The sequence below is a fragment of the Narcine bancroftii genome, chromosome 9 (assembly GCF_036971445.1).
Source record: "Narcine bancroftii isolate sNarBan1 chromosome 9, sNarBan1.hap1, whole genome shotgun sequence".
NCBI classification, from domain to species: domain Eukaryota; kingdom Metazoa; phylum Chordata; class Chondrichthyes; order Torpediniformes; family Narcinidae; genus Narcine; species Narcine bancroftii.
In genome coordinates, this window is record NC_091477.1 from 4,231,364 (window position 1) to 4,247,776 (window position 16,413).

General features: G+C 40.4%; 1 protein-coding gene across 4 annotated transcripts in view; it reads left to right on the plus strand.

The window, feature by feature from the left end:
• Positions 1–16,413, plus strand: part of hars (histidyl-tRNA synthetase) — a 42,864-nt gene that overhangs the window by 484 nt on the left and 25,967 nt on the right. Inside the window, exons 2-8 of one of the 4 annotated variants that reach the window (XM_069898033.1) lie at positions 3,191–3,219; positions 3,346–3,667; positions 6,741–6,830; positions 7,294–7,413; positions 11,181–11,276; positions 12,745–12,870; positions 15,135–15,242. In XM_069898033.1, the coding sequence (XP_069754134.1) occupies positions 3,557–3,667; positions 6,741–6,830; positions 7,294–7,413; positions 11,181–11,276; positions 12,745–12,870; positions 15,135–15,242 (651 nt within the window). In that variant the 5' untranslated portion in view covers positions 3,191–3,219; positions 3,346–3,556. The remainder of the gene's footprint in view (positions 1–3,190; positions 3,220–3,345; positions 3,668–6,740; positions 6,831–7,293; positions 7,414–11,180; positions 11,277–12,744; positions 12,871–15,134; positions 15,243–16,413) is intronic. The other 3 variants (XM_069898037.1, XM_069898035.1, XM_069898036.1) reach the window with 3 other exon arrangements.

The window sequence follows — 16,413 nt, forward strand, 5'->3', positions numbered from 1 at the left end:
GCATCAGGCCTCACCTACCACTCCCACCAGCACCCAACATGCCCTCCTCCCGCCATTCCCACCTCCTACCACGTGATCCCGCCGCACACGTGTTCCCCTCTCTGCCTTCCGCGGTGGGGATGTCCCTGCTCCGCCGGTGTCTGCAACCCCTTCATGGCCACTGCCAAGCGAAGGAACCACCATCTTGGGCACAGACCCCGCCTCCCCGCCACGGATGCAGGATTTTACTTACCATTGCCGCCGGCTCCTTTAACGGGTTGTTTAAGGCTCGTAAGGAGCTGCCAGCATTAAGTCCAGGCGGTTGAAGCCTTCAGAGCAGCGCTGTGTCTTCGCTCTCCCGTATCTGCACCAGCGGCAGCCCTCTCATTACAGCAGCTCCTACCGTGCCGCCATTTTTTTCAGCCCTGGCCATCTCTCGTGGCCTTAAAAAAATTTAAACTTAGACATACAGTATGGTAACAGACCATTTCGGCCCACAAGTCCGTGCCGTCCAATCACACCCAATTAACCTACAACCACCAGTGCATTTTGATCAGTGGGAGGAAACCGGAGCCCCCGGGGAAAACCCACGCAGACACGGGGAGATCGTACCAACTTCTTACAGTCCGCGCAGGATTCGAACCTGACTCCCGATCGCTGGAGCTGTAAAGGCATTGCGCTAACTGCTATGTCGACTGTCCTGCCCATTGTGTTGTCGTGCACTCATTTCTTTATCTCAGGGAATAAGAGAGAACTGCTGATCTGGGCTGCTAGTTCACACAAACAAAGAAACAACATGTATTTTACAGTAGAACTGAGCAGAGTTAGTCTGTTGAAAGTCTAGATTAATTATACAGTAATCAGAATAAAATGCATTAAGAAAGGCTAATAAAACACCCATTCTGCAAGGTGTTCATGTATGAAGGTTTTAGTTTTGTTGTCTTAATCAGGCCATTTTATTTTGTATCCCACATCCCTGGAGGTTTATTTATCCTGATTGTCTATTCACCAAAATGACAATTTTGTGGATTGCATAAAATCAAAATGATTTTTTTTGGAAAAAAAACCTTTGATCTGTAATATTGCTCTGAATTTGGCTTTAGAATATTACATTTTCTGTGCAGATAAATGCTGACATACATATGTATGTAATCTGCCAAATTGATGTCATGTTTGGAGTAAAACAGCAAACCTGGGAGGATAAAATATCCCTCAAGCAGAGTACTACCCACTTACTCAAAAATAAAGTGATTGACATGAAGCTGAGACTCATTTACTTCAAATTATCATGTTTGTTGAAAGTATGATGATTCTACACAGCACGGAATCAGGCCTTCACCTGACTGTGTGTGGACTAAAGACCCTGTTTACCAGCCATTCTCAATGGGGCCCTAGGCTCCCCTGGAGGCCACAGCACCTTTAGGTAAAAGTTTTCTTTCTGCCTCACACATCATATTTTTTATGTAGTCGGTAGAAGGACAGAAGAAACCAAAATTTGACTGCTTCACAGGTAAGAGGCCTATAATCTCTGAGACTGGCCCGAAGGGGGCGACAGCCACAAAAGGGTTGAGAATATCCTATTTCCCATCATTCAATCTCTGCAAAGCCTCTGACTCTTTCCACTGATGCTCTCTCGTGATAGAAACCTCTGCTGGGGAAAAGGCTTCTTGCTCTCTACCCATATTTTGTACTCCTCAATCAGGTCACTTCTCTGCCTTCACCATGAGAGAGAGGAAACCCAAACATCATAGCTGAAAAGTTGCATCCCAGTGGTGGATGATGCAATGTTTGCTGAAGTTGCCTCAGGACTGTGGAGGAAATTTCCAATCCTCAGTGATGCTTTTAAAACTATGTTGTTTGGATATTTAGAAAGCTTTCAGATGAGCACATTTATAGCAATTTTCGCCCCAGTCTGGATACTCTTTTGTGTTATAGTTTCTACTTTGGCAAAGATTTAAAACACAATATCACAAAAAATATGCAGTGTATCACATTTTTGCGTATCCTAAAAATTGTGAAATAAATTTCTATTGGGTTATTAATAGGAGATCTATCCCAGAATATGCAGGATCTGCCAGTCCCAACCCCATCAAAGGTGTGAGGGTGCCTTTAAAACATATGGGGGTTGTAGGGTATTGGGGCTCATGGGCTGGAAGGGACTGTTAGTGTGTTCTATCTAAATTGAAAAGAAAAATATTGAAGGGATTTAAATTATGGGAGTGTTACTGGATTGGAAAGGTTAAGAGAAAAAGGGCCTCCAAACAGGGGCAGAAGGGCCTATTGGATTTTTTTACCTTCATCATTACAGATTCCCAGTAAATTTTCATGCAATTTTACTCAAACTTTTAAACTGTTGATTTCAGCGCCGTAATTTGAGTACTCAATCATAATTGTTAATTTCCTTTGAACTACTACAAGTGGAGTATGATTTGTAACTTAGGAAAGTTGCTGCTGTTAGCTTGTAACCAACCTTTAGTTCGGTCGTTCATTTTGACCACAGGGTATTTTGACATCTTTTACCCACTGAGGTGGTTATTACAGATTTGAAATATGTATGTGAGTTCATTGAATAGTTAACTATGGGCATCTTTGGGACTATATGTGTTTTGATGCTATCAAGTAGCAAAAGATTGTAGTTCTGTTGTTTGAGAAAAGTGGGCATTCATGATTAGAAATTTTCGGATCGGCCAAAAATGTGTAATGGTAAAATGAAAAGTGAGGGTCGTGTATTATTGAACAACAACACTTCTCAAGGAAGCTTGAAGCCCATGTGGGTAGGATATTTATAAGGAGCTGATTTTTGGCAAAAATTGTCAGGAGTTAACGTTAAAATCCACAGTAGTAAGTGAATACAATAACACTCTCCTGTCATTATTTCCTTACTATGTAGAAGTCAGGTGGCGCAGTTAATGTAGTAGTCAGTACAATCCTATTCCAGCACCAATGACCCGAGTTTCAATCTGCTACTTTCTGTAAGGAGTTGTCCATTCTCCCTGTGATCTTTGTGAGTTTCCTCCCACCCTCCAAAATGTATGGGGTTGATAGTTAATAGGAAGGGCCTTGTGCTAAAATCACTAAAATAAAAATAAAATAAGAGGCTATTCAACCTATCAAGGTGTCATATCCATCATGGGTGTAAAATTTTGATGCTGTAGTTTGAGAAATTGTTAATACTTAAGATAAAATGCTGTGTTTTTTTTTGCTTTGGTAGCTATAAAAGTTGTGTTTGACAATAACTCGGTAAGTTACATTGACTAGTAATTAATTATTTCAGATCGAATTGGATTGAAATATGTTGTTAAGTTTGGTTAATTCTCATTGTTACTCCCCACCATGCTTTGCTGCCTCACTGTACCACTGGGTTAGTGGTAGTTGCTGACCAGTTTTCTCCTATCCCTCCATGCACAATCCACCTGGGAACTCATTGTCCTTGCGGCACATCCCATTTGGACATTTGATGGAAATCGTGGCTGTATTTACATGGGACCTGAATGTTGGCTGTTTAATGGGACTTTAATGGAATTGATTCGGACACGTGGAGTACTTTGCACACTGGTCCATTGAACTACAAACCAAAATGCACAAATTTGGAACATTTGCTCCGAAATGCTGGTCTGAATTCATCTGCTCCTGGTTTGGAAACTGTCACATCGCCGCACGTGCAATGTGCTCTTGGTCTAATGAACAGGTGTGTAACTCTAAATACGTGTTTTTAATAATGAGTTTATTGTAGAGCATGTGTGTATGCACCAAAATCTTAACATTTCTAATAAAATTCTAACCAATTATTAACAAAAAATGATTTTGTTGCAGAACAAAAGGTTTGTTCAATTGAATGGTCGTCATTGTCTGAAAATGCCTTCATGATTGAGAACTATGAATCAATCCTCAAAAGTTTTTAATGTTTTCAAATCAGCAAAGCATTTCTATTCATAGAAAACTACAGTATATAACCTTTCTGCAGTGGACTGTACATTTTCAAATTAAAATGTTCTTGTTTGAAACAAAGTTAACTTTACTTGGAATATCAGTGGTAGTCACTGACATTTGTACAAAAGTTAGTAATTGTGGTACTGGGGGCCATTATTGTTTCTAATTTAACCCAACAATCTACGATTGACCTGAGCATTACTGTTCTGAGGATTGTAACTTTTTTGTAAAGATAATAAGAGCATAGTGTTGGTCAGGAAATTGGAGGTGTTTGTAAGAAGTGGTAATACAATAATGGATGGGAATTTTTTTAAGAATTAGGCAAACCAAATTAACAAAGGTATCCCGGAGGACAAATTTACAGAGTATAAAGAGATTTTGTGCAGTATATTGAGGATAAATCCCTGGGACCTGATGATCTGCAGCCTACAGTTTGGAAGAGGTGACTGTTGAAATAGTAACTGCATTGATTTCCAAATCAAATGGTTTCCATAGATAGAAAGTAGCGAATGCAAACCAATGTTGAATAAAGCAGGGGGGAAAAAAATGGGGAACTGCAATCCATAATGGGTAATGTCCTCTGGGAAGATGCCACAGACCTTTTAAAAAAGATACAAAAATAACAGGATTGGGTTGTCACCATGGATTTAGAAATGGAAAATTATGTTTGAACGTTTTTTTTCATGTAGGATTGATGAGGAAAAGCTAGAGCACATGATATGTTTAGACATTTAGAAGGACTTCTGGAAGTTGCCTTACAAGGATTTTAAACAATACCAAAGCATATTTTTCTTTGGCTCCTCATTCTTCACCATAAATATTAAATCTCTTTGCTATCCTGACTACAGTGAACATAAGGTGTAAAACAGCAACTCGCCAGAACTTTTTCAATAGCACATCCCAAGCTCTAACCTGTTCTACCCAGAAGGAAAGGGGTAGTGGACACATTGGAATGTCACCACCTATAACGGTCCCCTCCAAATCTGCACATCCTGATTTGTATATGGTTTAGCAGATAATACAAGTCAGCCAGCTTTTTGAAACTAAAACCTTTCATCGTTGAAAGTCACACTCCCTTTCCCAGAAGTGGGCAGGCTGTGCCGGAAACTGGTGAAGGGACTTGATTGTAAATTCAAGATGTTAAGAGCTGTGAACAGAGTGTTTCCTTTTGAACAAGGGGTCTCTTTTTTATAAAAGGAGTGTTCCCATTTTACACAGAGACGAGGTGACTTTTTTTTCCACTCAAGCAAATTGAGAATCTATGGAACTCTCCAAAGGCTAATGAGTACATTTTTGAGGTAAGTAGATTCTTTATTAACAAGGGGGTGAGATGTTACAGGGATAGTTGTCTGTCACTTACTCTCGAGTTAGCATGACATCTAATCTTTACTATTCTGATGTGTACAAAGCGCCAATCACGGCTCAAGTTCCTTTCCCACAGTGACAGAAGTGTTGGGTTGTTGTAGTATTATTGGTTCTTGACTTTCAAGGTTACCAGGGGTAGGCATAATCAGATCAACCATGATATTAAATGGCAACAGGCTCAAGGGAACAAATGATCTGCCCCTTCATTGTCCAGTTGCTGTTCAGCCACGCTGTGAGAGTTATCAAACACAAGAACCACAAGTTTAAAGCAGTAGTTCATGGGACCTCTCATTGAGGGTAATTGGGGATCGGAATAACTCCTTATGATGACTACCTTTTATTATTGAATGGGGATTATTACACCACATTATAGGACTGTTGACATATTGAAAGTGTTTCAAATGTTTACACAATAACAGTGCAAAAACTAATATGTGGATGATCGTCGGCAGTATCTGCCTCGTAGAGCAACCAAACCAATCTTGATCTCAGATCTTCTTGCTTTAATTAAGCTTTTACTCATCAATTTAAACTTTTCCCAGCAAGCAATAAGAAACTGGAGGGACTTGCAGAATTGATAAAGGGTCCCAATCTGATATGTTGACTGAGCATTTCTACCTGTATACTGCCTGAATGGTAAATCCCTCCTGCTTCTCATTGATGGCTTAAGATTCCAGCATCTACACTTTTCGTATTTCTGTTGTTTTAAAGGTGCTTATAAAACAGTTGTTTCTTTTGGTTATTAATGTTGTGGAAGAAAGCTTGCAAAGCTCTCTGCTCTTGAGATGTATCATTCTAATTGACTCCTCTAACCAACTGCCTTTTAAATTACCAGTCAAAGATCTGATAACTTTTTTTGTATTTCTCCTGATCTCCTAATGAGAGAAGTGACCGGAGAGTCTTGACTCCTGCAAATCACCAGAATGTTTCTGTTTCGAACTGTAAATTACCTATAGACTGGCTAAAAGTTTTTTTAAAGCATATAGTTCAGAGCAAAATTAACTAGTTCCATATAAACAGAAGCTGTTCCAATTATTGTCCTTTATCCATTTTAAAAACATAGAATCAAGTACAAGGTCCTTTATCCATTTTAAAAACACGGAATCAAGTACAAGGTCCTTTATCCATTTTAAAAACACGGAATTAAGTACAAGGTCCTTTATCCATTTTAAAAACACGGAATCAAGTACAAGGTCCTTTATCCATTTTAAAAACACGGAATTAAGTACAAGGCAACTCCTTCATGCATTAATGCCAGTTAAATATTTTGGGTTCCTATAAAAACTGGAATGGGAATAAACTGAATTGAAATGTTTGCCGTTTGTTAAATATTCCACCTGAGCAGAATAGAGCTGATTAAATTGGATTTAATGAATTTGTGTTCTAAATTAACAGGAAGCATGGTTTGTTAAAATTGTGTGAGTTGAAGGGACTTTCACTTTCTCTTTCTCTTCTGCATTGTTTAGATTTCCACAGAATTGGCAAAGTTGATGGATCTGAAAGCTCAGCTTGGAATAAATGATGGGAAACCACAGTTTGTCCTCAAAACGCCCAAGGTACAAATGTAGTATTTACGTGGGAGAGCTCCACAGTGATGAGTACTCTGCTCTTTTGGTGAACTATTGTCTACACGAAGCCCCCTGGTTGTTAAATGTACTCTCTACAAATGGCTGTTTTGGGGATAGGTGAAATGAATGTGCAGAGACTTGTATCAGTCATATTTGTATTCAACACAGATAGTATTTGCACTGGTGAGCACCAAGCTCACCACTTTAGTAGCTGTCACAGTTTTAAAATAACTGAGTGGACACAGCAGTTTATCCTGGTTGAAATTTTTTTTAAAATGATGGTGTTTTCTTGAAGGAACATGCTCTTTTCTGGATTCTTAATGAACCATAACCATATAATCATCTACAGAGCGGAAACAGGCCATGTCGGCCTTTCGAGTCCGCACCGTTCACTAGAACTCCACTATCTCAAACCTCCCGCTCTCCGCCAATAAGCCTTTTATTTTTGCAGGGAACTAGAGACTACAATCCAAAGCAAATGGCTATCCGCGAGAAGGTGTTTAACACCATCATCAAATCATTCAAACGCCATGGAGCGGAAACTATTGACACGCCAGTGTTTGAGCTCAAGGTAAGGCATTAGGCACTTTATTGCAAGCACTGAGTAATTTCTCAAGATCTGGGGTGTGGTTCACAAGTATCGTGCTATAGTTGGATCATGTACCCACGTTGATACAAATGCAATACAGGAAGGTGAGGCAATTCTTCCTGATGACTTTGGATGGTGTCTGTAAGGAGTTTCTACATTCTCCTGTCTCCACATAGGTTTTCCCTCGGTGCTCCGGTATCTTCCCACTGCCAAAATGTATGGCTTTGTAGGTTAATTTGCCATGTAGTTAATTGGGTGGCTCAGGTGTAAATACTACCATGCTGTAAATAAAATTTCAAAATTTAAAATTTAAACAGCTTTTAAAATTTTGTCATCATCATAATCTGGAATTATCCCATGTATTACCAGCAGCACTGAATCTGTAATCTAGCATTTTCCTCTACATCTCGGATCTTTCTTGCAGACGAATTTTGGAAGCAGAAAATAATAAGACCAAAGTAGTATTTATCAGTCAGCTCCAGCTGCCCACATTATCCCTACAGTAGAACAGCAGTCCCACACATCTAGCACCCGAGAGATCTCTTCTTATTGTTGAAAGAGAAAATTTGTTCAATCCCTCAGTTTACCCCACAAACTGTCTAATTTCAAATATCATATATGCCGTTGTATAGGATGATCCGGAAACTTAAAATCAGGGTTATCCTATAGAGACTAAAATTCTTACCTTGGCAACGAAGTTGCACCACTACTGCCATCTACCTGCCAGCTCTGATCCAATCTCGCGCATGCCCTGTTAGTTATTTGTGAAGTCTCAGCGCTTCTCCGCAGAGTCCTGGTCCGGCTGCTGTCGGCTCTGTATCAGCTATAAACGGCCTGTTACAGGAGCTGAAAAGTGGTTTATTTTAAAATATCCATATAAAATTTAAATCAATGGTCTCAACTTTTTTCTTTCCATTCACATACCACTTTAGGTATTCCCTATGCCATAGGTGCTCTGTGATGAGTAAGGGGTTGCTTAAGGTGGTATGTGGGTAGAAAGAAAAAATTTGAAAACCCCTGTTTTAATTGTCCCTAATTGACTCGTTATGTGCATGGTTTCAGAACTCCAAAGGAGTTCTCAAGCAAAATATTTCAGTAACAATTGGGTCTAGACCAGTGGTTCTTAACCTTCCCTTCCCACCCACATACCACCTTAAACAATTCCTTACTCATCACAGAGCACTTACGGTATAGGGAATACTTAAAGTGGTATGTGAGTGGAATGATTATTTGTTATTAAAATAGTGATTTGTTTTTAACAGCATCCACTGTTTAGCGGTAAGTGCCAGATTTTTTTTGGGGGGCGGGGGGTGTAGGGAAAAGAGGGTCATCTTATTCAAAGGGTATCGCTCAAAACCAACATTTCAGGTGGAAATTCAAGGGTCATCCTATACAGAGTTTTCCTATACAAGGGCTTATATGGTAATCCACTCCCCCTCTGTCCCTTTCTCTGTCCATCTGATCTACCCAGGTCCTCTCACATGCACCTTGATGCTCAGTTTCTTTCCCCTGCACAATCCATCTGCCCACCATTCCTCCCTATCCGGTGCCGCTCTTCACTTTTTTTATCAGATTCCATTGTCCATTGGTGGTGTCCAGTCACCATCTCCCCTCTTCCCTTTCCCACTTGACTCCACCAGTTAACCCCTCTTCACTTGGATCCAGCTTGTCTGTTCTGCTTGCCCCCCCCCCCCCCTCCAACCACCCCTCATTTTATACTGGCTATCTCCCCTCTACTCTTTTAGTCCAGCTGAAAGGTTTTGACCCAAACCATCGATTGTCCATTTTCTCTCACAGATAATGCTTCAACCACTTGAGCTCTCGATCTTTGCATTGTTAGTCTGGTACAATAATTAATAATATCATAAATTAATTCTTTCTCAAGATACGATTGGCAACCATCACATTGAAATTCCTACAGTATACCTTTTTGGCTGCTGTAAGTTTAAAAAAAAAAGAGAATTTTTAAATTTAAAAAGTTAAATGCGTAAGATTGATTAGAAATACAGTAAAACCCCTGGTGTCCAGCATCCACCGAGATTCATAGATGCTTGATAAGCAAGTTTTCCAGTTGCTTAGGACTCACTCTTAAAATGTGTAACTAATACAGCTGTATTAAGAAAAAATAATTTAAGAATTAAGAATAAATAGTTTAAAAGACAAAAACACTTCATTTGCATGACTATAGAAACCTTAAAGCATTTTATTTTTAGTCACATTCTTTGAAAACATTTAACTGTTGCTGCATTAGAAAGGATGTTCCCCTCCACAGCCCAAAAGATGAACAATAACATCACAATTAGTTCCCCCTCCTCCAAGTTTACAGATAAAGCCTTACTAAAATACTTAATAATATACTAATAAAGATAAAGAATCCTACTAAGCAGGGATAAGGAGACACTTTCAGAGAGTAACCCCAACAGTGAGCAGCATTAACCAGCTCTTCATCCTGGGCGATGCGATTTTATTCAAGCAGAACTTTATTCAAACAGCTGCTATGAGCAAAGCACGACCAAGGCTCTCCGCTGGCTGAATATTTGCTCCCATCTTCACCAACAGTTTATGTGTTGCTTCAGGGAATATTTACCCTTACAATTTTTATTTATTCTTATTTATTTTAATTTTAAAAATATATTTATTTTCTCTTTTTTTTTGCCAGTTGCTTGACTTTGCTGGTTGCCTAAATTCCAGATAATAGAAGTTTTACTGTGTTCATAGGGCAGTGCAGGAAAGTAAGTGGCACCTATTGTAGGAGCAGACAGGCCTTTTTGTGGTCGCAGCAGTGCCTGATTAGTGTAATAAGGGGAGGTTCAACAGCCTCATTGCCACACTGTGGAAGAAAAACATCTCCAAAAATAGAGGTGCTGGTCTTCAGGCTTCTGTACTTTCTTCCCGAATGTAGCTACAGAGGAGGTTGTGACCAGTGTGATGGGGATCATTTATGATATTTGCCTTGAGGCAGTGCTTCCAATGTCATCAGTGGATGAGGTCAGAGCCTGTGATGGACTTGGCTCTGTGAGCAATCTTCTGCAGCCTTCTGCAGTCCTGGGCACTTGAATTCCCAAACCAAGCTGTGATGCAACCAGTCAGTATGCTTTCCACAGTGCACTTGTAGAAGTTTGATAAGATTATTTGCAGATGACGTGCCAAATCTCCTCAGACTTCTTAGAAAGTAGATGTGTTAAGCTGAGCCATTTGCGTTGGGCAACTAGGCCCTTTTGTACATGCACAAGCCGATTTTACCTTAACAATTCAAGATTCCTTTATTGTCATGTAATGGCACAGAACATGTAATATTACACTATTTTTTTTTGCCTGCTTTAAGGCAGACAAACAGTTCCATTGGCATTGCTCAGTACCCCCTACAATAGGAGAAATAGAAGCAAAAGGGCATCCCTTCAGAAACACTGACTGTCCGTAGATTAGCCACCAAGGCTCTTGCAACCTCGGCAGTTGCAAAGACTCCGGTTCAATCCATTGGCAACCTGTGCTGCAGATCCAAAACTCTGAAATGTTCAGGGACCCTCTTAAATCCATGCACGTCGCCAAGAATCTTAATTTGCAATCAGTTCATGTGTGCATATTGGAAGAAACTTCTGTTTGAAAATTTGCATTTAAATAGCACTGCATCTGGACCAGTATTTCATGTGTGCTTGAGTAATTTAATGATTATTATTACACTCATACCGTGCAGATTATTCATGAGAATATATTTCTTAAGTTGTGTAATTCTTAAATTTGTTCTTTAGGAAACATTGATGGGGAAATATGGTGAAGACTCAAAGCTTATCTATGATTTGAAGGACCAGGGTGGTGAGCTGTTGTCATTGCGATATGATCTCACTGTATCCTTGACCTGTGAACTGAATGCAACAGTTACAATGAAGCTCTTGCTTCATTGAGTAAGGATGTGGAGTCTTAATAAAGCAGAGGGTTAGGAGTCTAGATGAGCCATTCTCAACCTTTTTACATCATAAGACTCTGCTTAAAGTTTATGGACCCCTTTCCCTGTAAAGCAGTCAAGTTTTGGTTTTGTTTCCGTACTTCTCTCCTACTGACTACATAAAAATGTAAAGTACTTTATGTTACGTGAGATGTAAAGAAAACAAGGCTTTTACTTCAATGTACTGTAGCCCCAGGGGGCCCCGTTGAGAATGGCTGGTCTAGATAAAGTGGTGGATTTATTGAACAAGGTTTTCAGCCCTGCTATGAACTCTTTAGAGATATCTCAATCATGTTCCTCACCAGTGTTGACAACTCCTGCTCTTCAGCAGAAGTAATCCTAATTATGTATTTTAATTAAGAGATCACAAAGTTGTTAGGGTAGAAGATGGACAACCTGTCACTCTTACGAAATGGCCAGACACTTGTTTAATGATTACATTGCATTTTTTAGGTGGATTTTACATTTCTCTTGCTATCTTGAAATATCCTTTGTAAACAAAAATGTATTTGGTTTGAGGTAAGTATTCAATTTATGAGTGGTAGGTTCAAATTTTCATCCAGCCAGAATATTATCATTTTAATCAGTGGTTCTCAATTTTATTTTTTACTCTTAGTATTCCTTTACTTACTGTAACAAGCACCCAGGCCACCAGTTGGGGTGGGGGAGGTACGGCTGATGAGCCTGAGCCCCTTTCCAGATCACCAATTGTATTTTTTTGTTGGGAAATGTTTAAAAAAAATTCCATCATCAAAATTACACCCTTGTTTTGTGTATTATTATATCAGTAATATTATTCATGGCCTTGGCCCACTTGGGTCACCAGTGGTCTGTGGACCACAGGTTGAGAAGCACTAATTTAGTTTATTAAGCTGTCATTTTTGTGAAAAGCTGCAAGTTTGTGTGAACTGCATTATGAAGCCCAGTTCTAACTCGTTGCTCCATACATTGAGACATGGGAAGTTTGGAATGTAACCATTTCTGAGGAAGGATAGACTACAGTTTGGATACCTGTGTCTATTCATGGAATACTGGAGGATGGAGTCACAGACATTCACATTCCTCATTATAATCATTTCATCGTAGAGAATTAAATAAAATATTTCCCAAAAGTAGTTTACAATTAAAATGCAGAAATTAATATTTCATTAATTAAAATTTCCTGCCTCATTATCAACAACTAAATCATGGTATTTGAATGAAGAATTAAGATTGGTTCCTTTATTATCATGTATAGTATGGAACATGTAATATTACACAAAAATGGTTTACTGCCTGCCATAAGGCCAGCAAAAAGTCGCCATTAGATTCACCCGGTGCCCCTTACAATGCTGTCGTCATCTATTTTTGCCCTTAACCTCTCTTTCCAGGTTCCTTTTGCCCGTTACTTAGCTATGAATAAAATTACTAATATCAAGAGGTATCAGATTGCAAAAGTATACCGAAGAGACAATCCAGCCATGACCAGAGGTCGTTACAGGGAATTCTATCAGTGTGTAAGTAGTGATAGTTTTATGATTTGGATTTTTCAAGCAGTTTAAAATTAACCTGATTTATTTTGTTTCTACTTTAAATGGTGTTCTGGATCTGGAGAGCATCATACACAGGAACTTTAGAGAAGTGGTCAAACCTGAGGTGAAGACCAGGAGTTTTGTCCATGTGTGGAGCCATGGGAGAGAGCCAGGTTTTAAATGAAAACATCTTATTTATATTTACCCTGGAGAGAGTCCTGGAAGTTAAGGAAACCTAATCACATTTCAAAAGTGGTCTTAGTCCATAAAGGTAGTTAAATCCCTGGAGTATGACAAAGCATATCCATAAGACAGCATGGAAATAATTGCTGGGGCCCTGACAGATGTTGTGTCTTTAGTTAAGAAGGGCTGTAAGGTCAAGCTAGGAAGCAGCAGGCAAGAGAGCCTAAACATCAGGTGGGATAGTCGCTGGAAGGGATTTAAGAGCATATTTTGTGTATTCCTTCCAAAAATAATTATTAATTCCCATGGTATGCACTCTTACTTGACTAATGCAGGGAATGTAGTTTTGTTCAATTTAACGTGAGCTTGTTTGATTAACATCAGTAACTACAGTTCTAAGTCGTGAAACCAACTTTGATAAGCTAGAAGCATGCAGGAGCCTGCGAACGCTGGAATCGGGAGCTAAAAGAAATCTGCTAGCGGAAGATCTGCTGGCAATCCTGGACTTCCCAATGGAAAGACCACAGACTGTCCGGGTCAGTAGCAGAATGTTGATCACTGTCGTGCAGAGCACTGGCGCACTTCGGGACCTTGTGGTCAACCCACTCCTGTTCACGCGGCTGATCCACGATTGCATCACCAGATCCAGGTCCAACAGTGTCATCAGGTTTGCAGATGAGACAGGAGTAGTCGGCCTCATCATGAACAACGATGAGTTGCACTACAGGGAAGGGGTAGAAACCTGAGTCTCATTGAGGACAAGAAAAGGAGATGATCGTGGTCTTCAGGAGGACCACCCTCCACTGCACATCAACAGCTCTGTAGTGGAGAGAGTGGAGAGCACTAAGTTCCTTGGAGTTCACCTAACTAGTGAACTATTGTGGACAATCAACATCTCCTCACTTGTCAGGAAGGCCCCACAGTGACTGCACTTCCTTAGAAGACTGAAGTGGCCAAGGCTACCGGCCACTATTATGTCAGCTTTCTATAGGAGCTCTATTGAGAGCATCCTGGCTGGCTGCATCACAGTGTGGTACAGTTGCTGCAGATAAGTGGCTCAGAGGTCAATCCACAGGACCAAAGAGTGGCAGAGAGGAACACTGTAGCCTCCCTCTTTTCTCCCCCCCCCCCCCGCATCGATGTGATTTCTCAGAATTGTCTGAAGAGGGCATGCAAAATCATTGAGGACCCCTTCCACCCTGGGCACAGCATCTTTCAGCTACTCCTGTGAGGGAAGAGATACAGGAGGATCAGAGCCAGTGCCACCAAACCATTTCTTCCAGGAACAGCTTCTTCCCACAGGCAGTGAGAATGCTGAATGACCAGAGGAACTGCTCACACGAACCATCTAAGACTCATTCATGAAACAATATTTATTTGTATGGATGAAATACTGGTCCTGCGCCTGTATTGTTTATCTCTATGTGATTTATGTCTAGTTGTATGTCTGCCTGTTTTGCACTGAGGACTGGAGAATGTTGTTTTGACAGGTTGTACTTGTACAATCAGATGACAATAAACTTGACTTTAACTCAGCAGGTTGAGCAGCATCGATGGGAGAAACAGAATTTTTGATGATTTTGATTTCAACTTTTCACCCAGACTTAAAGAGCAGAGGGAAAATAGCCAGCATGGTGAGGATAAAGTTGGAGGAATGGGATAGGATAGTGAGGCATGAGTGAAACAGAAAGGGACAAAGATGGACAAAGGATAGCGGGTGGCATAGTTAGCCTAGTGGTTAGTGCAGCGCTCTTACAGCATTAGGGACCCAGGTTCGAAACTGGCACTGTCTGTAATGAGTTTGTATGTTCTCCCTGTGACTGCATGGGTTTTCCCTGCGGGTTCCGGTTTCCTCCCACCCTTCAAAATGTACAGGGATTGTTGGTTAATTGAATGTAACTAGGTGGCACGGGCTTGTGAGCCCCAAGGGCCTGTTACTGTGTTGTATGACTAATTTAAATTTAAGTTTTAAATGCAGATGCTATAGGTTCAGCCTTCTTTGTTGAAGGGCAAAGTTTGTATGCATCCAATTGTAATTTTGTTTTCAAATTCTATTCTTTCTCCAGGATTTTGATGTTGCTGGCCAATATGATGCAATGATTCCTGATGCCGAATGCCTAAAAATAATCCACGAGATCTTGAGTGATCTGCAATTGGGAGAGTTTCTAATTAAGGTATTAATGTGAGAGAAAAAAATCAAGTACAAACAACAGTCGGGTGAAATGCTCAAATGACCAAAGGAGGACTGTACCATCTTAAACTATTTCTCATTGAGAGCCATGGGTGAGGATGCATGCTCGTGTTGCCTTATCAATGGAGTGAGACTGGATAAATCCTTCCTCTTGAACATTTAATGCTAAAAGCAGAATGAATTGAAAGAAATGGGACCTTGAATCAGCCATCTAGCCCATCGAACCAGCTCTACCAGTCAATGAGATCATCTCTAATCTGGCCGTGGACTCTATTCCAATGACCTGCTTATTCCCATCACCCTTAATTTCCCTATTCTTAAAAAATCTATCTGGTTCTTAAGTACATTGAGCGAGACGGCTTCCACTGCTTCCTTGAGAGAATTCCACAGGTTCACCTTGGGGAAAAAGTTCCTTCTTTTTCTATCACTTAAATTTACTCCCCTGAATTTTATGGCCATGTTCCCTACTTCTGGTCTTACTGCAAACCACCATCTTACTTTTATGTATTCCTTTTCAGAATTTTATACATTTCCATATAACCATATAACTGTTTACGGCATGGAAACAGGCAATGTCGGCCCTTCAAGTCCACGCCGGTTCACTTGAACGACTCCACTAGCTTTTTTCAATAGGATACCCCCTCATTCTTCTAAATTCCAGAGTATAGTTCAAGATTACTCAATTTCTCCTCATAAGATCATTCTTCATTTCGGGAATCAACCTGGTACATCTCCTCATCATTGCATCCCAGTATATTCTGGACTGGATGCAGACTGGTAGCTCCCTTCTTTGAGCACCTTCACTCTGTTTGCTGCAACACCACTGATTTGTCAATGTCCAAACCACTTCCACACCCCATCACCACACCAACATGTCTGTCTATGGCCTCCTGTGCCTCCAAACCAAGGCCACCCACAAATTGGATGAACAACACCTTGTATTCCATCTCGGCAGTCTCCAACCAGATGTCATGAATATCAACTCCAATTTCCATTTGCACCCATCCCTCTGCCTCTCTCTCTCTCTCTCCCCCCCCCACTCCCTGTCTCCCTTCCTCCAGCTTTCAACCCCCTTCCCTTCGCCTGCCAGAGAGCTATTCTTTTTAGCCCTCTTCCTCTTCCCTTTTCACTTCTCAGCTTCTTTATTCTATCCT